The 27226-nt window shown below is 41.9% G+C and overlaps 1 protein-coding gene across 8 annotated transcripts in view; it reads left to right on the top strand.

Moving 5' to 3' along the window:
* Positions 1-27226, top strand: part of KIAA1217 (KIAA1217 ortholog) — a 411023-nt gene that overhangs the window by 171007 nt on the left and 212790 nt on the right. The window contains exon 1 of one of the 8 annotated variants that reach the window (XM_075271665.1): positions 21504-21726. The exons of the other annotated variants lie outside the window; for them this stretch is intronic. Coding sequence (XP_075127766.1) covers positions 21660-21726 — 67 coding nt within the window. The 5' untranslated portion in view covers positions 21504-21659. Of the gene's footprint in view, positions 1-21503; positions 21727-27226 lie in introns of those variants that run through there. 8 annotated transcript variants of the gene reach the window in all.

The following is a 27226-nucleotide window of genomic DNA, read 5'->3' as shown; positions in this document are numbered from 1 at the left end:
TGAATACGGGATGGTCTCCTTAACAACGTTTAGTTAGAGCGTTGCGACAACGTTACAGCCTGTTTTCTACTAAAAGGAAGTAAAATAGATGAATAAAGTATACTACAAAAATGTTCACCAAACTCGTCCGCACACAGTCATAAAAAAGAAGTGAAATGATTGAAGTATTGTGGAGTTTCCATTGAAGTCACTTTTTTATTCTCTGATTGTAGATTGTTTATTCTATTTTCTGTACATGACTAAGGGGACGGCCATCTTGCCTCAGACTCTGCTCTGTTAACAGCATTTAGTGATATGCTTTACAGCAGGGGCATGGGCATAGGAAGCAATAGTCTGGAGCCGAATCGTTGAGGTCTATGAGAGAATTTTCTAGATATGCTCAGTGCCGGGAAGGGGAGGAGATGAGCTGGGACATGATCTATTGATGGGCCAGTGGTGTTATCTATAGAGGGTTTATCATTTATTGTAATCCTGTAGGTGACTGATGCTAAGAGAACCCCTACTAAATTGGTAAGTGTCAGTCTATTATTAGGTTTAAAGGAAACCTGTTTAGGACCCTAAACCACCCACAGGTCCTTATGGAGTGACTCACATTGCCCTGTTATATTGTCATCCATGGCTGCATTAAAATTAAATATGCTTTATACTTAGCTAGAGATTATTCAAATGAGTCTCATCGGACTCATCTCTGGTGCTCCCGGTACCTGCGCCATTCTTCAGTGAAGCTGCAGATGTATACCTCGACTTCACTGCACATGTGCCAGAGGTTCAGCGCATGCGCACTGATGCCAACGTGCACTCGTCTGGCTTCATTGAAGCTGGAAATATATCCAATAGGTGAGTATAAGACTTAAATTTTTTAATGGATTGCATTATAACATGGCTGTTTGGGACCCTAAACTCCTGGTCCATAAGTGACTGTGGGTGGTTTAGTGTTCCAAATTGCCTTGACAGATTCCCTTTCATGGCCAGAGTAAAAGGGAGTGAGTTTTGTAGGTTCATGGACCAAAGTAGTACAGTTAAATCCTTCAATGGTTACTCTACGTTATGGCACAAAACCAGAGCCTTCATCAGGAGACAAGAGACTTTCTTTATAGCTGACTTAATTATTAGAGTCGAGTCTTGAACAGGGCACCACCTTATATAAACTCAGAATTCCTTATACTGTTTATGACCAGACCACCCCTTTAAGGATCTTATACTGTCTATTTATTATTTAAAGACATACCATTTTAACGATTCATTCAAGAATATACATAGTGACATGTTTTTTGTTCTCAATATGTCTGTACATCTGCTGTAATGAAGATTTACATGAAAGCATAAGACATATAAAAATAGATGACATTTTCTCTTCGATACTTCCAGTGATTGACATCTTCAGGATGCTGCGGTTTAAGATGGAATGTAGAATGTTCTGTCTCAAGCCGAGTTTCCGATCCCCGCTGAGTGGAGGAGCGGTGCTTTGACCTGAACATATCTCAGGCGACACTCCCTAGGATTGTAACAAAGCATCTAATTGGGATTATGGTTAATGGGCATGTAATCCCCCAGGAAGTTATGATGGGCCAGGTTACTCCCCATCCCAGAAAGAAGCAACATTTCCCGAAACATGGATGAGCGAAATGTCCTGAACCATGTTCCTCAAATATGGACAGTTCTCATGATTGAGACAACTTTCAGTTTAGGTTTTAATGTGGTTTGGTACAAAGGATGGAGAAGTAGATACAGGAAAGTCTTTGATGTCAAGTAATAGAATAAATTTGTTTCCAGTTTTGAAGATCCTCCAAACAAATGGAATAAAGGGCTTCAGTGGTGGATTTGTCCATAAGGCAACCTGCACAATTTCATGGGTCTACAGTAGGGTTGAGCGATCAGGATTGGAAAAGATCGGATTCCAATCAGCGATCAAGCAAATTTCATAATCACGATCGGCTGGAAAATGATCAGAAATCGTAGTTTGAAATCTCAAGATCAGCTCAACCCTAAAAATGACTTTTCCCATAGAGAATCATTGACTGGGTTGAGCGATTGGAATCGGAAAAGATCGGATTCCGATTGGCGATAGAGGAAATTTCGGGATCGGCTGGAAAATGATCAGAAATCGAATTTTAAAATCGATCCTGAAATCTCAAGAACGACTCAACCCTAGTTTCCAGCGTTTTTTAGAATCAGAGACTACCTAATGGATTATTGCATTCAATATTGTACCCCTTCACGGGCCCTTATACAGTATATGTCCCCATCAATTGACCTCTACAGTATATTTCCCCTTTACTAGCTCCCACTCAGTAAAATAACCCTTTTTTTGGCCCTTACACACTTTTATAGCCCTCTTTTTTTAACCCCCACTCAGTGACATGTTGCATTATTCCAACAGGTAGTGGCCAATATTTTATTCTCCCGTTCCTGCTCCTGTCCAGGTCCAACTCCATTTTAGCCTCCAGGCACAATACATGCCAAAACTTAAGGATGTGAAGTGCTGAAGTTGGAATGTAATGGCAGTGCCCCCTGGAGGTCGAAGCAGAGGCAGGACTGGACAGGAGCAGGAATGGGAGATTCAAATATTGGCCACTACCTGTTGGAATAATGCCAAAAAGGGGGTCTGGAATCTGTGTAGGGTCCAAAAAAGGGATCTGTGTATTGTGTAGGGGCAAAAAAAGTGTGAGTTTACTGAATGGTAGCCAAAAGGAAGTGCAATGTTATATGCACTGGAGCCAGTAAAGGGGAAATATGTTGTGGAGGCCAATTGATGGGGACATTACTCTATGAGGGTCCATAAAAGGGTAACATCTTGTGGCGTCCAATAAAGGAGGAAATATGCTATATGGGCATCAGTAAAGGGGGTAATATACTGTGGGGACCAGTAAAGGGGGCATCATACTTTGTAAGGGCCAATAAAGGGTATATTTTTTTGATCTGCAAATGGGGGCAGTACCACTAAAGAGGGGCATAGTCTAAAATTTTATTTAGCTGGGGGCCCCAGACATAATTTTACCTTGAGCCTCCAAATTGGCAAGTCCACCCCTGAAGGGGTTAAGTAAGAAGTAAAAACTTTTACTAGTGCACTGGACAAACATCCCTACTCTCACCCAGTGCCCCAATTATTAGATTTACATGGTGCAAAGAGGGGCAGAAGATTCTGTGCTTATCCGCCCTCTACTGACGTCACTGGCTCTGCTCTACACCAGTTACTCTTACATAGAGTAGAGCAGGATTAGTCATGTGACCTAGTGGGGGGCAGAGGAACAAGACTTTGGGGAGCAAGAATACGCTATATCCAGTGCTGTGAAAAGTCCTCCCTCTATACTGGTAACCCCTTTAAAACAGGATGAGCTGTGTCGGATTTGGGGTCACACCAGATAGTAAAGGGTTATTTCAATCTCATGAAGTGATGGGATGTCATAGGATCGTAGGAGTGAAACCTCCGACAGTGCTCTAAATTTTTTTAAGCGTCTTACTTTCTTTAATAGAATTACTTAGCATGTTCCAAAAATCAAATGAAACCTCCTTCTGTTAATACCTGTTAAAAATATCATTAAATCATTAATAAGCTTATTAAAATTTGACATGCGGTAGAGCTATTTAGAATTCCTGTCATGGCGACGTTTCGGTGATTTTTATTGTGTTTTTGTTGTATTGATTGTGTGGACTTCCTGTTGTGTTCAGCGCTCATTACACTGTGTTAAAACAAGATGGCCTCCGCAGGTGATTTCTGCATGAAGGGACTGACTGGATACTGATGGCAGGACATAATCCATTTAATGCAACCAGGGGGAAAAAATCCTCAACAATTCTTTCTAACAAAAACATTCACTTTTACTATTTCTTTCTCCAATTTCATAGTTCACTTCCCGGTATACTCTCTCACGATACATGTATCTTCATGCAAAGGGCCATCTAGGAGTGGATAACAGAGGAACTTGTGCATAATAGCTTTCCCTTCGGGACCCCTCCATCGGTCAAAGCGGTTAATAGGGTTGAGCCGATCTTGAGATTTCAGGATCGATTTTAAAATCCAATTTCCGATCATTTTCCAGCCGATCCCGATTATGAAATTTGCTCAATCGCCGATCGTAATCCGATCTTTTCCGATCCCGATCGCTCAAGCCTAGTCAATACTTTTCTATGGGAAAAGTCACTTTTACGGTTGAGCCGATCTTGAGATTTCAAAATCCAATTTACGATCATTTTCCAACCGATCCTGATTGCAAAATTTGCTCGATCACCGATCGGAATCTGATCTTTTCCGATCTTAATCGTTCAACCCTTAGCAGTTAACCATTATGTATGGAAGAAACATTTATGCCATGTAAATGCGGCAGCAGAAGGGTCAGCTGACGCTAGGTTCACACTAGCGTTCGGCAGTCCGTTCTGTAGTTTCCGTCTTCTGCATGCAGAAGACGGAAACCTGTCAGACCGGGTCCAGTCGTGAGCGGCAGTGAGCATTTTACCGCTATTTTAAAATCGGACACAGAGTACTGCATGTCCGACTCTGTGTCCGATTTAAAAAAAAACGGTTTCGCGGTGGAGAGCATAAAACGCTCACTGCCGCTCACGGCCGGACATCTTTCAATCCTATTCAAATGAATGGGCTTGAAACATGCTTCCGTCTCCTGCCTCTGTTTTGTGCAGGAAACAGAAACCTGCAGAACGGAGACCGGGCGCAGATGTGAATGAGCCCTTACTAATATAGATACTAGTTCCCCGTTGATCCAATACCCAGCTTTTTACAGTACTGCCAGGGAACCAGAAGTTTTCTATTTCAGGCCGCTCTGCTGATACTCCGATATTTTGTCACATGACCGACCATGCCTCTTGTTGCTTGTACTCGATGTTGAACGTGGTCAGTTACCAGAGATAGGGAATCAGCAGAGCAATCCAAAATAGAAAACTTCCAGTCCATTGGGGTACTATGAAAAGCCAGGTATCAGCATACTGGGAGACCCGCAACGATATTACTACTGCTGCAGTATATGCAATACAGAATTCCCCACACACACACACACACACACACACAAAACCCCTTTAAAATGTTGTCCAAGACTATATATTGATGACCTGATCTGATATTCACCCAGGGGGAGGATTTTATCACCCCATTTACATCAGAAAACTGGAATAGAGGGATGTTATTAAGGCAAACATTTTGCGCATGGTCCTTTCTTGTGCCAAACTTGCCCCATATAAGCGCCCGATCTGCACCTTTCCTGCCACATTTGGCAAATCTGGGAATTGCATGGCAGAGATTGAGACGGGGACAAGTCGGTCCAGCTGATTTACTAAGCCTCATGCCAGTTTCCAGTCATGATTTACAATGGAAACCTTCGCCAGTTCCTACTTGGCATAAATATCCGTTCTGGCAGCGGAACCTCCAACAGATTTGTGAACAGGTCACATTCTCTATACAAATTTCTTGTTCCCTGCGCTAGTCAGGTCGTTTATTAAGACTGGCATACAATATGCCAGTCTTAATAAATTTGTCCCAGTGCAGGAAGCCACAGTAAAATGGCCATGCAGTGCACTGAGCACAGATTTTCAATTTTCCCTACTAGCCATCTTCTTTGAGAAGACCACCTCTCTAGAAAACCATTTCTTCATGCCATGTAGGATGATCGTCTCAAGGAGGTTTCACTCTACTGTAATACGACTTTAAGATTTCTCTCCAGTCTACTCATAATTGTGGCAAATTTGCAACATTCGGCAATAAAAACTGCGCCATCTGCTCCCCATTTTATGGAGATGCCACGGTTTGGTGCACAGCGCCAGCTATTATACAATAGAGATCCATTACTTTTTGTAAGAAATTCAGCGGGTGGTCACGAAGGGGTTAAAGCGCTGTATCCTGTTATAGCGGTGAATATATCCGTGTGTGTTTATTACATTGCAGGTATTTGAAGAGGCTTAAATAATACATTACATCTACAAACCCATAGTACACCGATCCCCTGAGAGGTTCCCCATGTGTCTCGGAGATACTAGCTAATGCTACAGATGAATTTCCAAGGCTTGCAATGTTTTTAGCCTCACTGGATATTTCATTTTTTTTTCTCTTAAATGTAGCAGATGATAATTAATATTCCAGGCCACGATTTATTCGGTGCAATTATTGGAACATTTTAGGTAATTATGAAACATCTGCCGTATTATCTGCAAATGCACGGGAAAGTCACATTACAAGTGTAAGAGACATTAGTTATACTTATCATGGACTTCATTTATCTTTGCCATCCTCAACTACCTTAAAGGCGTTGTTTGGTTCGGAAAGTTTTCCATTAAGTAGATATACTGTACTGTGCAAAAGTTTAAGGCAGAATGTGAATTTTGGTGTGAATTTTGCCCTTTGCCTTCCATCAGTTCTTCTCGGTACTTGCAGACAGGGCAGGGAGGTTGTTCCCGCCATCTTGGAGAACCAAGCACAGATCTTCTGTGGATGTAAGCTTGCTCCAATCCTTCTGTCTCTTCATGTCATCCCAGACAGACTGGGTGATGGTGAGATCAGGGCTATATCCCTGGAGGCCCTATTATGACTTCCAGTACTTGTTCTTGGTTCTTCCATGAAGACCACTTCTGGCTAGACTTTTGTGAACAGTAGATAGGTGTACTTGGGTCCTACTAGTTTCTGCCGATACCCAACTGATGGCACTGCTTTGGCTTTGAAGGTAAGTACTCATGACCTATCTTTCATCTGCTGCAGTAAGTTTTCTTTGCCAGCCCCTACGTGTATGGTCCTCAATGTTGCCCGTTTCTTGGTCCTTCTTCATATTTGGATCCAACAGAGAGCAGTTTGTATGTAGGCCGCTTTAGGTTAGCCACGCACATCATTCATGGTCACTCTACCTCATGCCATCGTCCAAATGCACTCTTGGCCAGCCCTGTTATTAATAAGAGCTACCGCCAAATACCACTGGCATATAGCCGAGTATAAACAGATTGGGCATGTTGAAATCCAACTATAAATCCTTCTCTCTTATGACGTGTCTTCAGAATTGGGAGGCCATTATACACATGAGATGGTTTGTGGATCCTGCTGAAATTGGTGGCTTTGGTTGACATCATTGGTGGCCACCTTTACTATGAGACTTGTAAACGTTCCGATGTGAAGTCTATTTTTTGTGACTTTCTCCATTGAATGGTTGCCTTAAGATAGATATTGGTGGCGCGTCTTTAAGATAAGCCTCTAATGTCTACTCGGTGGGATATGACCGCTGTGATGTCCAATGATTGCTAGAACTAAAGAGGCTAGGCTAGGATGGCGCTGTCCTACTTTGTTCCCTGTTAGCTATGTCAGTCAATGACTATAACGTGGTCTCCAAAGAAAGTCGAGAGGAATCAGCGGGAGACAAAATGGCACGGCGCCTTTGTCGCAGCACGACAACTTGGTTCTACCGCGGCTTCCTCCCCACAAGGCGCACATTATTTGCCTATCCTGGTGATATCCCATCAGTGCCTCTCCTGAGACAACCCTGGTAACTTATGGAAAGAAAAATCGGAAAAACTTTTTGAAAATGCAAAAGAAACACAATGTCATAGCGGCTCCATAAGGACCGCCATCAGCCAATCCTTTCTACTTTCTACCATGAAATTATTCATTTTACAATGTGAACAGCTCTATAGGAATGTGTGATTTCCATAATGAGCGCCATTATCCGCAGCAATACCCGTATTGATTGGTAACTACCGCCTGCACAGCTGTGGCCTATGCTGTTTTCTGTTGTTAAATTTCCGACAATTATTGGAAAAGAATAAATAAAATCTGCCTGCCATTGTTAGTCTCTTCAATGCCGGAAAAATTGCCTATGATTAGCGCTTGTTGGAACGGCAGAGCTGTATGGAACGTTTACAGTCGGCCCTTCTCTATGGACGCAAAATATCTCCCGATGTTTACTGTTTCTCTTCCGTCTTTTATTGATATGTGTCTCCGTAGGTAACGGAATGCACCAAAAAATCTTATTAAATTATTGGGAAGGTGTTTTTTTTTTTCCCCTATTGTAGGTTAATTTATATTAAAATTTGCAAATCACTGACTGCAGACGAAGGGAAATCTGATGAATAAGTAAAATATTCCTTTGTACTTCCTTTTCAAAGACATCAATGCTGTTCCTGTGTAGTTTGTACATTTTTGGAAATAAAAGAAACTTGTGATAGAGAACAGTGATTCAAAGGTAAAAGCTAAGGCCGATTCTCAAAGCTACAATTCCGTAACTGAATGAGACAGGTTTAACTATTTCCTATACAAGGACAGATGCCTCTGCGGTAATATTTTATGGGTGAATCCTTGCATGACGATTGTCTTAAAGGGCAATTTTCATCACTTCCAACAACGCCAACTTTTTGCATCTTTCAATAGTCGCCGCTTCACAGATTCCGGGACAGTTGGAATTTTTTCTCTAGCCCCTACCATTCCTGAGAAATTGATCATTAGGATAACTACTATAATATGGGCGGTCCTTGATTAGAGCAGAGAATCAGGGACCGCCCATCAGACTGTACAGAGCCTAACTAGCATAGTAGTCTCTGAAACTTACAGAACGGATTGCTCAGGAAAGGAAGGGACTAGAGAAAAAATTCCAACTGCGCTGGAATCAATGAAGTGGCACAGAGTGAAGGATGCAAAGAAATGGAGTTGATAGAGGAGGTGAAAGATCCCCCTTAAAGAGGACATATCACCTCTCCTGACATAAATATTTCAGTAAATTCATGAAAAAACTATTATGGAGCATCTTTATTTAGAACTTTACATAGTGCAGTTTGTATGTAATTCCTACTGGACCATGATAAATTTTATGATAAATTTGCTGGGCCATGTACCTGGAGGAAAAGCTGCACCAGCTCCTATTTTTGGGAAAGTGATGGAGGTGGTGGAAAAAGACAAAAAATTGTCATTTGCACAAACAGTTGTGACTTTTATGCCTTGTACATGAGAAACCAGCCCCTTGACTGTGTAAGCTCCCTGATTGTATGCCCATAGATAGTAAAATACATAGACAGAAAAAGCGTCAACAACAGCTCAGTTTAAAGTGTAATCTGGGTGCAAATCCTAGGAAAATGGACTCTTCCAATGTTCATACCATGAAAAAAACTACTTGGAATAAAAGACACTTTTGCTTATTTGGAACTCATAGATTCATAGATAGATAGATAGATAGATAGATAGATAGATAGATAGATAGATAGATAGGAGATACAGAGATAGATAGAGAGATAGATACTAGATAGCAAGAGAGATAGATAGATACTAGATAGATAGATAGATAGATAGATAGATAGATAGATAGATAGATAGATAGATAGGAGATAGATAGATAGATAGATAGATAGATAGATAGATAGATAGATACGATAGATAAATACTAGAGAGATAGATCTCACATCTATGTATATCTATCTATCTCTATCTATCTATCTATCTATCTATCTATCTATCTATCTATCTATCTATCTATCTATCTATCATCTATCTCATATCTATCTCTCTACTATCTATCTATCTATCTATCTATCTATCTATCTATCTATCTATCTCATATCTATCTATCTATCTATCTATCTATCTATCTATCTATTATCTATTTATCTATCTATCCATCCATCTATCCACACCTCCATCCTACTCATATCTACCGTAGAGATTGAGTGTTTGCTATTTCACATACAATGAAGCATATGTTCTATAATTCCCTGTAAATCGCTGAACCCTTTAAATCACGGCTGGCTCATGTTTGTACCCAAAATACTTGACTTTCTGCCAAATGCAATGACTGGCAAGTGTTCAAATTACAGCAAACTATTCTTCTTATCTGTTCAAGCAGCACACGGGTCTATTTGCATGTGAATTATTAGTTGTTATTTGGCACGAAAGTTCTGGTATTTTACCAATTAGTGGACTGGAAATCGCGCCAGGTTCCTGCCCATCGCATTTGGGACTGTTTTGTGCGCTCCGTCCCTCCTTTGTATGGCGCTGCATTACAGGACTTCCTCCATGAACGATTGTATCTTTTCTTGTTATTCAAGGAACTTTTTAAGGAAAAGTTTTTTCTCTTTGTAACCTATTTTTATCAGGATCAGTTGAGGAAACATGATCTTAGACAATAGATGGGGCATGGTTTATTTTGTTAAATGGTTTGGCGGTGTTCCAGGTCAAGGGACTAGCGTGCTTAACCCTTTACTACCCCATTCAGTCAGTACCATCATAATGTGTCCTAAGAAGAACTGAACTAAAACCTGTGATCTCTCGAATTATAACTTCATTACGTATCGTGTTATTTTTCAGTTGCTCCTGCTGGAAAAATTTTCAACATAGCCTGTATTGTTTCTCTAGCTGTAGCTCTAGCCTGTATTGTTCCTTCTTTGACTTAGGCTATATGTACACGACCGCAGTGTTTTTCACGGCCCCTGTACCTTTTGTTTTTTTGACTACCTATCCTTGCTCCTTCCCCTGGCTGCCTCCACTTCTTCCCATATCATGTCGCTGACGATGAACAGCATGCCTAAGGCTGTCGCTGTCAGGCACGTGATATGGAACGTACTGGGCCTCCTGGAGGGCTGAAGGGGAAACAGAGACGGCCATAGCAGGAGCCAGGGGCTGATATGAAGGGCCATGGTACTTGTTTTTTGTCGGACAAACCTCGCAAGATTTTTCTCGCTAGGTTCATCCAAAGGTTTCATTCAGATCAAACACAACCTAACCGAATCTGCCATTATTATACTCTGGTGTCTCTTCAAAGCAGAAGCTCAGGGAAGGTTAATAAAATAAAATCCAGCCTTACTCACCTCTCCTGGCCTCTAGCGCGACTGCCTGCTGTCTTCAGGCCTCTTCAATGACGTCACAGACCAGCGTCTCAATGCATGATGACACCAACGTAACCCACGCCTGTGACATCATCCAAAGGCACCAAAGACAACAGGGGAATCACTCCAGAACGGAACAGAACCCAGAGTATAATACTAGTTTGTGGGTGATGAACCCCAAATCCCACTCCTCCCACATTCACAGAAAGTGGGGGATGAGTTGGGCCAAAGATGTTCCACATTAACACATACCCTTCTATGTCAGAAAACTGGCACAGGTGGGTTGATTTTGTTGAAATTTTCACCATGCCATGAGGCTAATGACACCTAATGAACAAATACGTTGGACTTGTAATTATCATATTTGCCAATGGTCCCAAATTTTCCAGGACAGTCTTTAATTTTCAGGCACAATTCCAGCTATTTTGGCATGTTTCTGTCAGAAAAGGTAGCAGCTCAACCAGTTTTAGGGCCATTTTGAGTGGTCTGGGGTGGGACTTATCTGTCCCTATTTTACCGTCTTCAAATTTAGTAAATATAAGTTATCCCTATATATAAATATACTGTATATACTTGAGTATAAGCCGACCCGAATATAAACCGAGGCCCCTAATTTTACCACAAAAAACTGAGAAAACTTATTGACTCGAGTATAAGCCGAGGGGGGGAAATGCAGCAGCTACTGGAAAATTTCAAAAATTAAAATGGTCGGAGTTTTTGGGTGCAGTAGATGCTGGGGAAGGGGAGGGGGTGTTTTGGTTGTCTGTCTGCCCCTTCCCTGAGCTTGAGGACTGTTTTTTCTTCCCCCACTTGGAATTCAGTTGAACTCGAATATAAGCCAAGGGGGGCTTTTTCAGAACAAAAATTGGGCTGAAAAATTCGGCTTATACTCGAGTATATACAGTAAGTTATCCGTCCGCTGTATTGACCTAAGAAGGCATAAATAGGGCAGCCTAATAGGATTTACATTACCGTAACACCCAGACACACCGACATAGACTCTGGCTGGTGATATTAGCTCTTCTATCCTTGTGTATTACCTTCATATTTCAGGTTTATGTCCCTTTAACATTATTTTAAGCCATAAACACCAACTGTGGACAACCCTCTAAGAGCGATCCCATTGTAAACCTTTGTAGCCCTGATCTTAACACTTGCCTTGGTTGTAAAGTCTTGGCAACCTTTCCTTCTTGATTAAAACCAATATAGAAGTGCTCGGGTACTATATTGCTGTCACCAGTATCAGTCTGCGCTAGCTGTCCTGTCCGCTGCAAATATACGCCAACCATTAGGCACCCATGCTGCCGCCATCTATCACATTTCTCATCTCTGTCACACGGATGTAGTCGTGCAGCTCATGCGCCTCTCTTTATCCATAAAAAAGTTCATCAAAAATAAATTAGGTATAAAATGGCAGCGAGAGGCCGGATAGTAATTTCTCATCACTGATGTAACAGCAGCCAGAGGTACTTTATAAGGGCGACTATTAAGATAACATAGAGATCTGGAGGAAGTTGGATATTATAGATTTGTTTGGACATATAGGGTTTTTTTGTAGATTGTGAGCCCCATATAGGGATCACAATGTAAATTTTTTTTTCCTATCAGTATGTCTTTGTAGAATGAGAGGAAATCCACACAAACACCTTGCAGATGTTGTTCCTGGCAGGATCCGAACCCAGGACATCAGCGCTGCAAGGCTGCACTGCTAACCACTGAGCCACCGTGTTGCCCCCTGGACATATAGGTTAGTGTTCACCTGTGGGGTGAAATTTTTGTGCCCTGCATAAGGAGAGCAGGAACAAGACAAAACTAGAACCGGGCAGTCACAAAGTATTCCAATTGCCTGTTAAAGTATAGGATCGACTGGGCCCCAAAGCCGGGAGGGCCCACCATTCACCTTCACCTCTTTGAGGCTAAGGTAAACTTTTTTGATTCCTTTCTGATCTCCTTTGATGGTTGCCCATTATAATTTTGTTACCCCAGCCCTTTGATACACTCGAGTGACATTTATGATACACAGCCTTCCACTGTCCAAAGGAAGAGAATAACAAAGAGTTGGGGCAGCACTATACAGCTGCAGGTTTGCTGAGGTTCATCTAAGGTGTATGGAGAATGGTTTAAGGCATATCGAAATCTAAAATATTGATATTTGGCTTCAGGAATAAAGTCAGGACACCCTGCAGTATATCTACTGTGTGTGGCCACCTTTAGGGGATGTTATACGGTGAGTCCTTCAGAGCAAACCATGAATGAAAGGAGATGTCTTTCCATTATTGGACCCATTATATTACCTCCCTATGACTTTACATTACGTGCATTGGGACTCCTTGGGTACATCTTATGATATGGATGCAATATAGCATTGTGATTAGACTACTAGGTCCGAGATGTATATGGAATCTTCTTTTTTCACATAATTTACTTCAAGGCATGAACATTATGTTTTGCTTGGAATCCTAAATTCTCATTCCAGATAGCTAACTACCCCATATCCAGTGTCAGAAAATCACCCCAAGGTACAGTATGAACTATGGGACAAGTAAGATTCTACCATTCATATATCTTCCTACTGATTCATAACTTTACTTGTTCGTTCATGTGTCAGCCCATAGTGTAGTAAAATATTATTGAAGAAATTCCAAAAATAGTTGACCTCAGGATAGGAGAATAGGATCAATAAGAGATCGGTGTAGGTCTGTCATCTGGGACCCCTGTCTATCAGCTGTTTGAAGGGACCTCAGTGCTTGCGTGTGTACTGTGACCCCTTCACTGTATATATTATAGAAGATTTGATTTACAGTGGCCACATGATGTCATTCCATCCTGGGCCCATAAAAGTGAATGTAATGAAGCTGTAATTACTTTGCATTGCAGGGTCATGCAATATATACAATAAAGGGGTCACGGCTTTTGCAGAAGCACTGGGGACTCTTCAAATAACTGTCACGGACCCCTTCTGATCTCCTAATGATGACCTATACTGAACATGAAAGATAAGGAGTTAAAAGCTGTGTAGTCTCCTAAAACCCCAGAATATTATTTTTCTGCACCTCCCCTGGTCCTCGAATTATTATAAACAGTCATACTCACCTTATTTCCCCTCTCCAGGGCTCCCTTATGATAACTTTGGGTTCTTTCCAGGGTGTTGACACCCCATGTGCGGGATCACAGGCCTCAGCACTCCCGTGGGGCTGTTGACGTTGACATCACGCAGGAGGCCAGAATACATCCTGGAAAGAACACTGGACTCCATGAAAGAGTCCAGGAGAGGTGAGTACGGGTGTTTAGTATGTTTCTGCACCTCTGAATATTATAATAATAGCACTTCCGGTATGAAACAAAATTGACAGGCAAACATATTGAATATTCGAGAAATATATCTCTGATCAGGATTGGTCAATCTATATATTATGGCTCGTGATGACAACCACAGCCAAAAACAGGTTCTTCAACAAACATGACCAGGCCCGGGTGTACCAAACAGTTTGCAGTTGGAGGTTACATTATTGCGTTGGATTTTTGATCTGAAGACATTGTGGGAGGTAAATCCTCCATATGTGTGTAGCATGTGTGTGCAGAAAGCTATCCAGCAGTAAAGTGTCTCTGGAAATGTTATGGAGATGTTGGACAGTATGTTACTCATACATCGGAACATAAATATGGAGGAGGAAGTGAGAATTATTCACATAGCCATATGTGCAGCTCTGATCCTGCCAAGGAGGGAGATGAGTACAATTCACACACATGACGCTTCTTATGTTCAGGAGCCATGACGATTTGCTGAATAAAAGCAGAAGACAACGTATATACAGTAGGACTATATAGAGTAGATATGTGACCTGAGGTCATGTTCCCTATGTTAAGAATATTTCGGTGTTTCGTCTGAGGGGTCCCCAAGCGGACTTCCTGAACAAAATACCAAATGCATTAAAAAATGGTGAGCAATGAAACCACACGGACCCCATAGACTATAATGGGGTCCATGTGTTTTCCGCGCAGTGTGCACGAATCATACGGAGAGAAAAGTGCTGCTTGAAGTGTTCCTTTTGGAATAGATATACTGGTTTGGCAATAACCCCACATCATGTTGAAAAAGTCATGCATGATATTAAGGGGGCTGTCCTATGAGGCAGCGTACAGACGCATTTTTTTTTCCTAATTACATCCTGGGAAACAGATTTGCATATTCCCCATAATCCCCTAGTGGAGAGAAAATGGCTTTGTAAGTCTACCGTACGCCTGCAAAGGTGAACACTCCTCAAGGAGTGTTACTATTCCCTGACCCTGGTCTAAAGTCTCTCACCCAGCCAAACCAGTTTCCCTACGCTGTGCTGATGAGATCCAACCAGATCGAACAGCGCTGTCCACAGCCGGGATTCTGTTCCTTTTGGTATTGATATACTGGTTTGGCAATAACCCCGCATGAGGTTAAGGGGGGATGTCCTAGAGGCAGCATATAGAGGCACTGTGCCCCTATTCAAGTAATACAAGTGGGGCTGCAGCCCTATCCACTGTATAGCGGTGCCATCAGGGGAATTATACTTGAATAGGAGCAAAGCTATTTCCATTCCCCATTCACAGCAATACCTGGGAGCAGTTGATCTGTGTGGGGTGTGGGTGTCAGTCCCCTACAGATCAAGCCCCCATAGGATATCTTATCAGTATGCATTTGGAGCCAGAAAACTCCTTTAAGCTACAATACTGTACATCTCCACAATCTGGCGGTCATCCCACAGGCTCCTATCCTATTACTTAGTACTAAAATAGCAATCATGAAAGATCCTCATTAGGTTCCTCGTTCACATGACTTGAGACTTTGTACAATCCGTTCACCTCTGCGCCGTTCTGTAGAGTATTAATTATTGCTGCCTATCATTAACTATGACTTTGTAAATTTCTAATTCAAAGGGATAAGTTACCTTTGATCACTTGAGCGTGTACAAATGGAATCCATCCTGCCCTACGTAAACATACGACCCGCCATTCATCACTTATCTCTCGGCCCGGTAGTCTGGCCTCATCTGGATGACTAATGTTTTTAGTATAACTAAATGGACCATTGTTGCACTAAAGGTTATCACAAAGATAATAATGAGAAGTTAAAGAGAAGGGAAATATTTGTCAAGGTCCATAAATTACCAAGTGCTATTTTTTCAGAGGACTTTTGGTAGTTTTTAGCTTTGAACTTGGTCGATGGGCCAAGAAAAAGTCCAGACAAAAGGAAAACAAATATTATTGTAAGATTTTGCATCGTAAAGAAAATGACCAAAGCCTATTGTACATTGCATTTAAAAAGGACCTTCCACCAATTCACCCAACGCCATCTCTTTGCACTCCTTAATAGTTGCTGCTTCGTGGATTCTGGCGCAGTTGGAATTTTTTCTCTAGCCTCAACCGTTCCTGAACAATCATTTCTTCTAGATTCAACACAATTGTGCAAACTATTGGGTGGTCTCTGTCTCTGCTCCAGCCAAGGACCACCCACTTGACATTAGAGAATCTAATTAGCATATTGAATGCCATAGCTAACAGAACTAGTTGCTCAGGAATGGTAGGGGCTAGAGAAAAAAATCCAACTGCTTCGGAATCAGTGGAGTTCCACCTATTGAATGATGCAAAGAGTTTGCGATGTTGGAGGGGGTGAAATGGTAGATTTAGAGGTGCAATTCTATTTTTTTTTAGGATACAATATGAAATCTGGTTCCTTTGGGCAAGACAGATTTGCTTTAAGACATTTTTAACAAATCTTCCCCAATTGTGTTTTTCACGACGGATTGATATCCGTGTGGGACCCTTTTTCATAGATCGCTCTTAGACTTGAGTCTATTGAGGTCCATAAATAGACCTGTCACTCCTGAACATGTGAACAGTCACATAGGAAGGCATTGTTTTTAATAACATCTGTTACAAAAACAGCCATCACAAGGGCGTCAACAGCCAACAAGGGTGAGAGTCACGTTAGTTTATTTTGCTTCCAACGAACAGTTTTAAGAATCTAGAAAACTTCATAAAGATTTGAAAAAGGTTAAAGTAACTGAGAAAATACTCAACTAAACTCCTCCTATTTACCCTATACAAGGCTAACATTGTGTTCCATTTCACATTCTTAAAACGACAAACCATCCAGAAATACGAGATTCCGGCAATGTCAGTGCAATCCATAGATGATACGTGTTCACACCTGTCAATGGTTCTTTTCTTCTGTAAAGCAAATATTCTCAGAAAAGTAAAAGTAGTAGAAGTGGCCAGTTACTTCCCACTGCTGAAGCTGCCATCACATTCCAGCAGTGTCGGACCGGCCCACAAAGTACCAGAGGATCCATTGGTGGGCCCAGGCTCTAACACAATAATGGTCTAGAACAAGACTCCCAAATGTGAAGGGTAGTATGGTCTGTTTCCTTGGAGTTGTTGAAGGGTGTGCCCCCAAAATCCTTTTGTGTGGTGGGCCCAACCTTAGTCCTACCCTGCTTCCCAGCAAAAAATACTAATACCTTCTATATATACATAGTCACTTTTATATGTATTAGCACAATAGATGAGAGATTCTCTTACTTTTAGAGAGCTCTGAAAGTGGGAGGAGGATATTGGGTGACCGGGTGACAAAAAATCCATCACCATGAAATTTAATATGGCCGTCACACTTCCTGTCCCAGAAACCAAAAGCAAAAGAAATCTAGAGTGCAAAGAGATAACTTTAGAAAGAGTTTGCCTAGATTTTGGGCTAAAGGTAAACTTTAAAGAGGATCTTTCACCAGTTCTATCAACTCTAACCTATTATATCCTTCAATAGTTGCCGCATCACTGATTCTAAAACAGTTGAATTTTTTCTCTAGTCCCCACCATTCCTGAGTAATCACCTCTATTACTTTCAACACATTTATACTCTCTACTGTTGGGTGGGCGGTCCTTAGCTGGAGCAAAGAGATAAGAACCGCCCACCTAATAGCAGAGGACATAATTGTGTTGAAACTAGTAGAAATGATTGCTCAAGAATGGTGAGGGCTAGAGAAAAAATTCCAACTGTCCCAGAATCAGTGGAGCGGCATTTATCGAAGCAGACAGAGGGTTGGAGTTGGCGAATTTGGTCCTTTAAAGAGTTCTATTTTATTTCCAAATTTATTTTTTTAAGTCCATTTTTCAATTCTTTGTTACAGCCTACTCTGCAAGTGTTTAATTATTTGGTACAGTACTGATCCTGAATAGAGGTTTTGGGTATCATAGCTAGCTATTTTTGGGTATTACAGCTTTTTTAGGGATCCATTCAAGTCTATTCAAACCATAAAGGTCTTGATCATTGGAAAGGCAATGAATAACTCAGCATGCAGCACTATTCTTTCCTGGTAAAATACTTTACATTACCTGTTCCTGAATTTTACCATTAATCTCTATGGGGGACAGAAATGAAATAAAACCTGGACCTGTATAACATGAAGTCAGATCGGAACTTATTAATCCTCTAAAATAGCAAAGTATATTTTAGCAGATATTTCATTTCACTAAGTGGTGGGTTCTTAAGGGTCCACTCTCCATTTACACAGCACGTCCGCAATGAATTGTATTATTTTAGTATATAGAATGTATAGACTGCTACAATGTAGTATATAAAATCAGTGCCTGTATATTAGTATATACTACACTAAACATCCACTGTAATAGAAAGGCGGATGCCGGGGAGGGTTAGACGCCGGCACAGGTGCCTGCGACATCGCTACGCTCCTGCCCTGCATGAAGCCAGCAGCGGCAGGAGTGATGCTGCTATTCCGCTCCTCCGCCCCCACCCCCAACCCCCATCCGGAATAGCAGCATCACTCCTGCCGCTGCTGGCTTCATGCAGGGCAGGAGCGTAGCGATGTCGCAGGCCCCGGCACCTGTGCTGGCGTCTAACCCTCCTCGAAATTCGCCTCTCTATTACAACGGTTTGCCGGGTCTGTATTGGCAGCCCCTTCCCCCCAAAGTGTAAACTACCCCCCTACACAGGAATAGCTACAGACACAGGCTCGCTCCCTGCACTTAGCTCCTCCTCCCTCCCCCTGAGAGCAGCAGATACATCACTTGACTTTTGAGCAGATAAGTCAAGGTCTGTGTCAACAATGAATTGAATAAAGTAAGATAGTGGACAAACAAAGCCGTTTTGCTGAAGCAGTGTATTTAGGAAAAGTCTTACATTAACAAGCAGTATAGATAGGATCCTTGTGATGGGACAACCCCTTTAACTAAACTCCCTAATGTCAAGTGGGTGGTGTCAGGCAGGAGTAGCCAAGGGATTATGATTCAGAGATCCAGAGGAAGATAATGTCACTTCTATCTGACACCACCCATTTAGCAATAGAGAGTCTAGTTAGCTTGCCAGGCATCAAAAGTAACTGCACTGATTGCTCAGATATGGAGGGGGTTTGAGAAAAAAATTCTAATTGGAATCAGCAATTGGAATCCAATTAAAGGATGTAGCTGGTGGAGGCGGTGAAAGGTCCTCTATGCATTTGATTTTGACAAGGGATCCTGTCATGAAAGTGGCTAGTCTGTTTGCCTATCACTCCCTACGATGCAAAACTTTCTCCTGCATTTTTTAAAATATTTTATATCCTGTTGACTTAGGCATGTCCTTATGTAAATTGTTATGGCCTAGACTTTCGGAAAGTGTGTCAGTCACCATCGAATGATTGCAGGTAACAGACGCCTGATCAAGTTATCCATGACCTGACCTCCTTTCTATAAATTCTTTGTATCCGTGTTTTCCTCTTTCTGGGAGGCCAGCCAACTCCTGAGACCCAAATGAAAGGATTAATATGTGAAATTACTGGTGTTTTCCTTTGAATAGATCTCGGTTAATAACCGGTGATATTCTTAGCTTAGTTTGCGTTTCACATTCGCATGGACTGTTCTTATTACTGAAATATAATTTATAGCAATGTTAATATCATCAGTAGCCGCCTAGTTCCCAAGGCTAGTGCAGACAAGTTTTTTATACGTCGAGCCATACTTACTGAATGGAGTAGCTTTATATAGTTTTATCCTATGCACTACAGTGGAACTGTCGATGGGATTAGCCAAAATTTTATAGTATATAAAAACAACAATGATAAACTGACAAACAAGAAAATATTGGGTTCAAAGAGTTAGAAAAATGGTCCAGGGTCGTTGTGTCATTACTGTATTGCAGAGCTGAAATGCCTGCAGTACATATTTCTACCACTAGGGGCAAACATATTGTATGTCTTAAGTGTGTTAATGAAATATAACAGCACACCATAAGGCTAGAAGAGGTATTGCAATACATTTCCACCCAAAATAATTATGGTCAAAAATGTTATTAACTCATAGGTATCATATAATGTGATTTTATGACTTTTATTGAGATCCTGAAATTTTTGGTTGGCTCAGACTTCTGCTCCATGCTTTTTCCCTGAAGCTCTGTCTCTCCAGATTGGCTATAAACACACGTCTATCACAGGCACATTTGAATGTCAGTGCATGGAGAGCTGATTTCTAATACAGACAGGGCAAAATTGTTATACATAATTAATTACTTAATTAATATTATTAAGTGACCAGTGAGCATTACATGGTAGTGGTAGACTCCCTTTAAACAATGATGGACTTTTCTTAGTAGGGGCCGTGAAAGTTTGACTACCGAGTTTCTGAGCCTATAGTGTTCCTGTTCCTATATTTGGTTGAGACGTTGTTGCAGGCATAGCTGTCATATGGGTAATCCACTGTTTTAGGATAATCTTTAAAGGAAGCTGTGAAGCCCCTTCATTTCTAAAGATAGTATATCCATGTTTGAGCCATGGAAATGTCTTGGGTAGAAATGCATATACTGTAAGTCATTCTTGGCAACTTTGCAAAGTTGGCCTCTGGGAGACCCTTGGCACTTCGGCAACCGCACCCTCTCCTAGTATAGCCCTGTCTCATTTGCAGGTGTTACCCTCTATTCCCCCCTTTTGTGACATTACTTTGTGATGTGTACTTCCCACACCACTTATAAAATAACAGAGAACCAGGGAGATTTGCCAACTCTTCTGAGATGCTGGAGGTCACCCCTTTTTGCAGGAGCGTTGTCAAGTATGTTTTAGGTAACTAATTGGGTACCACTTTTTTGATGTCTTTCCTACCGAATTCTAAGACCCCTACCCATCGTGAGACAGAAGTTTCCCTTTCCTTGTATCTACTCTGCAGGTCAAAGCACACATCCAGAGATGTCCGTAGTCTTCTCCATTGATACCCCCACCCAACCTCTTCATCTTCTACAATAGGAATCAGGAGATCCTGTTCTGTCAAGGTGGGAGGATGGACCTCTATCATAAATTTGTGGCACATCTTGTTGCAAACCCCTTTAAGTGATATATATTGAACTAATATATGGTATAATATTGCCTTTTATTTCATGAGCGTGGGTGGTAATTGTATTCCAGCGCGAAGGGATGAGTCAAGGGTCGCCAGGTCAAGAAGAGAGAACTGGAAATCAAAAGTTAATACAAAATCGAGACATGCTGTGCCTATAGCAATGTTCTCCAGCTACAAAAACACTAATGTCGCTCTCTGGATTATGAGTCAGTACAATTCTGCCCCCCAGTGAAGCGATTCCATTCATAACGTCGCAGTCATTGGAGCTATATGTGGAGTAGTGGGCAGAGAAGCCCATCACCTGTTGGGGCCCTCGCTGAGAACCTCCTTGGGACTGTACCAGCGGCAGAAGCTGCAGCCAAGGCAGATTATATTCGAGCTTGTCAGTCCTCCGAGAGACCTTCTTTTTCCTGGGAGTGTGATTAGACCGGGCTGGAATGCCATTTGTTTTTTCCGTAATCTCTTCCTGTTTTTAAAGTTTGGTTGAAAAAAAAAGCCGTCAGCTGTTTGTTATAGGGACAATGGAGGAAGAAAACGCAATTCCCAAGTCTCAACCTCTTCTGGCTTCGAGTAGCAGGCAAATCAACGGTGAGTAACAGGATTAGTCTCAGAGGCGGTGGGTCGGAGTCTGAGCTTAGAACCGCTCTGCTGTATATATAGATGCACTATGCACAGCTTTTCATAATGCTTAACCCTTTACGTCTCAACTTGAAGGATCCCTTTAAGAAAATTCCATCATTTGATACTATAGCTATTCCTTCTGCAAAATAGACTATCGGATATCAGCAGGCAGAAAATGCTCTCTGTTACTCCCAAGGAAAAGATCCTCCACATGAAGGAAAGTGAAATGACAGAAAGTGAAGGTTTCGGTGGGGTTAGCATTTAGGTTACGCTTTACTGCAGCTGTAAACTTTGCAATTCACACGTTGCTTCCAGAGCTGGGATCTTGTTGCAGGGATTGTATGCGTTGCTATACATGTCCATGCTGTATGACTATATGTGTAACAAAATAGAAGATGCCCCTACAGTCCCTCAGATCTTGACCCAGTTTCCAAATTGCAATTTGCAAAGACGTTTAACCATTAGCGTTCTGTAAACCTCCAGAAATTAATACCATTAAAAAACTGCAATAGACAATTGATTTTTTATTTTTTTTTCTAATGACTTTTCTAGTTCTTGTAGATAAAGTTTATTGATACAAGCATGCTATCTCTGTGCTATAGTCTCTAACATGATTTGTCTCAAAAAGATGTTGGGGATCCAACGTGCTCCATTGAAGAAGATAATATTATGGGGTCAATGGAGAGAGAGGATACAGTGTATATTGGCAAAGACTATTAAAAGAAAACCACCAGCGTCTCGTCTCCGTTATCAGGTTTCCATCTTCCTCGTGCAGAAGACGGAACCTGTCATGCCGAGTCCGGCCGTGAGCGTCGGTGAGCGTTTTATGCTCTCCGCGGTGAAACAGTTTTTTTTAAAACCGGACTCAGAGTACTGCCTGTCCGACTCTATGTCCGGTTTAAAAAAAAACGGTTTCGCCGCGTAGAGCATAAAACGCTCACCGGCGCTCACGGCCGGACACCTTTCAAACCCATTCAAATGAATTGGTGAGAGAGACTCCTGCAGGTTTCCGTCTCCTGCCCTGTTTTGTGCAGGAAACGGAAACCTGCAGAACGGAGTACCGGGCGCAGATGTGAACGAACCCTGTCCCTTTTTTGGAAGGACGGTCCCTGTTTTTGACTCAAGTGTTTTGCTCCTTGAGGCTGGGACCCCTTGGAACGTAAATGCAGCGATTTGCCCGTGGCGTTTTATAGTCAGGGCAAAGTGGATGGGATTCTGGGGAATCCCATGAACGCTTTGCAGTAAAAACTGAGGAGTGGACATGCTGTGATTTCCAAAACCGGCCCAGTTTTGGAAAATGCAGCATGTCAATTATACCTATGTAAATACTGTCGGTTTCCACAAAGGTGTAATTGAAACAGAAAGTCCGCAGAGGAAAGCTCGACGAACTCTCTGTCTAAAGCGCTGCAAGAAGAACTATAATGCGTTACCGCATACCCTAATAGTAAGACCGTTTCAGCCCATAGCAACCAGTCAGAGCTCAGCTTTCATTCTTAAAGGGGTGTTCTGACTCTTTGCTGACAGGGTCATAAACATTACTCGCCTCTCCCTGGATTACCGGGTCTGGTTTACAATCTAGAAGTCCCCCAGCTTTTTGTGCAGCCAATCACAGGCATAAGTGGTCACAATTAATTTGTCAGGCCTGTGTTTGGCTGCAATGGTCACCTGGCACAAACAGAACTTCATTAGCCAGGGGGCTTGTATACAGAACAGCGGAGCTGCTGCCATTGGAAACAGAGGCCTATGGAGAGGAGAGTAAAGGTTCGATATGTATATGGACCCCTCATTAGCACTATTAATAGAGTCAGAATACCCCTTTAAACTGATGTGTTTACAGTTAAAGCTGAGATGCTTTGGGCAACAAAGATACCCTTGTTCCTAGACAATACGGATAAACGAGGCCTACTCGTATTGTTTCAATGAACTTTATTCAACAGATGAAGGCAAAGACAACTTAGGTCTTCAAGGCAAAGCATTCTGGCCAACGTGAACTTTATATTCTGCCTCTTTAATGCTCTACCGACAAAGGCCGTATTATAATTATTATATACGACTCCATTATAAAGTATAGACGGCAGATAATCTCCTGTATCCGCCGAACAAGACTGACTTTGTCTGCGTCAGGAGAGCAGGGTTGTGAGTCACCCCTAATAGTTCTGGCAATGAATGAACTGTAAGCTCTTCAGACCAGGGATAACCTGTCCCGTATACTGTCTGTACACAATGCTATGGCGCCAGTGTTTATAGACTATAATGTCCTTTAGGATTCTGGATCAATTCTGTAAAAACAGTTTACACAAAAATACAAAAGATCGAGACGTCTTCCAGATGCGATTAAGTTACGCTGATTCGCCGCAACCGCGTGTGTTGTGTAAATAGTTGTGTGTTTTGTATATTTACGCTTCAGTGCAGCACAAATAGTGATCTATGAAGGAATGGACTTTCTCAGGGTTTGTGCTCGGTGACCCTTAAACTCTGCTGTTTTCTTTCGCTTAAGACTGACTCATGTCAACATTGCCTGTAAGGATATCCCCCCCGCCTTCACATGGTGATGCCCCCTATATGTAAGCACGGTAAACAAACATACACACCGTACATATACACATATGTAAAGTGACAATTTCCTGCAGTGTGCAAACCCCACAAAAGTAGCACAAGGGCATATGCCGATTTGGTGTAAGTACTGAATATACAGGGTACAAAAATAATTAGATCTGTGAAACTAAAAAATGACCTTCCACCAGTATCTTTAACTCTTTGCATCCCTAAATAGGCGGCGCTCCACTGATTCTGGCACAGTTGGAATTTTTTCTCTAGCCCCCACCGTTCCTGAGCAATTGGTGATGTTGGTTTCAGCATCCAATATGCTAAATAGGATCTCTACTGTCAAGTGGGCCGTCCTGAGTTGAATCAGACAGCAAGGACTGCCCACCTGACTGAAGAGAGCCTAATTAATATTGGCTGCTGAAAAGAACAGCACTGATCGCCCAGGAATGGTGGGGCCTAGAGAAACAATTGAAACAGAGAAGGGGCACCTATTGAAGAAGGCAAAGAATTGGCGTTGGAGAAGGTAGTGAAAGGTCCTCTTTAATTTATAGTAGGAGAATATACTAAAATTGGTGATGGACCACTGATGTATACAAATTTACTATTTGAGGATAAATTTCTGATTGGTGGGAGTTTGAGCTTTAAGACCCCCACTGATTCTGAAAAGAAGGAGGTTAATCTCTGCCGTGAATGCATCCAAACCCCTGGTGGACGCAAACGGAACTAGCCAAAGTACAACACTCAGCCCCAATGGGTCCTAAGGATCGAGGATAAATACTTCTCATGGCATAACCCTTGTAAGGAGAGAGAATATTATGTTATCCCCTAGCCACACTATAAGGGGATTACATGCTGATTGCAACGGTGTGATTCGCTACAAGTGGCCAAAGATAGGTCATCAACTGAAGATCCATGGCGGTCTGACCTCAAGAACCCCCGTGGATCAGCTGTTTGAGGCAGCAGCGTTGCTCCACGGACATCTCCTTCCACTTCACAGGCCATGTGATGTCATGTTCATCGGTTGCATGTCCTGATAGAAGCTTTTCCCCATTCAAGTGAATGATCTGAGCTATGATAAGGAATGGTCATCAATTATAAAGCCTGGAAGACCCCTTTAAGCAAGGTTTTGTTATCTTTTAAATTACATGTAATGACCTGAGATAACGCATTTCATAGTTCCCTATGATTGCGGGTTGTTCTGTGATGGTATATTAGAGGTCAAAGGGGCTATAGGCTGTTCTTGCACTAAGCCAGTGGCTACCTGTGCCCACCCCTGCCTAGTACGCATATAGTCACATCAGTCCCTGTTCCAGAAGCTGAGCAGTCAGAATTGTCCAGTACTTTTGTTCCTGCACTTGCAGTATTTGGCCCCAATCTGCTCTTACCCAAAATTGATCCCCTCATAGTTTTGGAATTATATTCAGTGTTTTTTGTTTTTTTTCATTTCTGCACATTTATAGCAGCTGATGTGAATGAACGGCCGTGTGACTCCAGCAGAGATTTAGTGTACAACCTCTGACAGTTTTCATTTTCAGCACAAGGAAAACATGTGACATTGATGCTGGGGGTAAAGAGGAGCCAAGAGGTCATTACCGAGGCTGGAGAGGGAAGGAAATGCAGGGAGAACACAGTGTGGCGGGACAGGATATTGGCACATAATGTGCAGGGACATAGCATGGCTTAAAGGGTATGAATTGCAAATGTAGACACAGTGTTCACATTACACAGTGGAGGCTAATAAATCATTATAAAGTAATATTATACGGGATAATAGCTCTGTACCTGTGCTAATAGTACAATTTATCACCAACTATTACCAAGTGGCACTGTTATGTAAGAAAATATTTATGTCTTTTATTACAGTTTCTATCTATCTATCTATCTATCTATCTATCTCCTATCTATCTATCTATCTATCTATCTATCCCCCTGCACCCCCATAGCTACGACTCTATCCATTAGATGTCACTCTGCATGATCTGTATGCTGTATATACCTTTCAGCATTTGATAGAATCTGTATATTCAGGTTAGATGTACAGTCGCCATTCCTATATATGCAGTTCTCAGTCCTAGCTCCGTCCTAATCCCTCATTACGGTTTGTATAATGTATAGACGGACTCTTTGGAGGGTGGTAATAATATCCAAATTCCCCCACTCAGCAGTTCAGGAGAAAATATAGAATTAAATAATGTGATAATGTGATTGTGTCACCAGTAGGGGGAGCTCCCTGTATACTGATCTATACTTGAATCCTAGCACAGCAACATAAATTTGGTGCCATCACAATTGCAATCACAATCTTGTCATTTAGATTCTAGACTGATATATTAAGACTGGTGTGTGGTACAGCACCAAAACTATGAAGAAGACATCTCGGGATGTCTGTACACCAGACTGCAGAGCATCTCTACAGAACTGCATTTTCTGGCTTAATTGATGCAAAATTTGTCAGCGTGACCGCTTACATTTTCATGTGTATAGGCGTAACCTTTCATGTGTTTCTGGCCCCAGTACAAACTCTGTCTGTCACCTACCATGTGACATCTATACTACTGGTGTCTGGTTATGTTATATAACATTGTAATCTACATTCATTATTAGTTAGCCATTAAAAAAGGTATCAACTACTGAAGACTCTCAAGTTTTTTGGTTATGTTATAGAGAGGCCTTTGGGCCCCCTCAGGCTCCTGGGCCTTGTAGTGATTATTACCCCTGCAGACCGCAGTTCTAACAATAGCTACATTCCCATATCTAGCCATATATCTTTTTACATTCAGGACTTTAAGAAAGCTGGGTGACAACATTTATGGGATTCCAACTGGGGATTATTTTTACTATTTCTTAGAGAGGTCAACTCTAGTCTACAGGAAAAGACAAACTCAGCTCTGCTACATTTGTACGCGTTGCAATGCATTGA

The sequence above is a fragment of the Leptodactylus fuscus genome, chromosome 4 (genome assembly GCF_031893055.1).
Source record: "Leptodactylus fuscus isolate aLepFus1 chromosome 4, aLepFus1.hap2, whole genome shotgun sequence".
Lineage (NCBI taxonomy): Eukaryota > Metazoa > Chordata > Amphibia > Anura > Leptodactylidae > Leptodactylus > Leptodactylus fuscus.
This window is presented reverse-complemented; position numbering and strand designations above follow the sequence as displayed.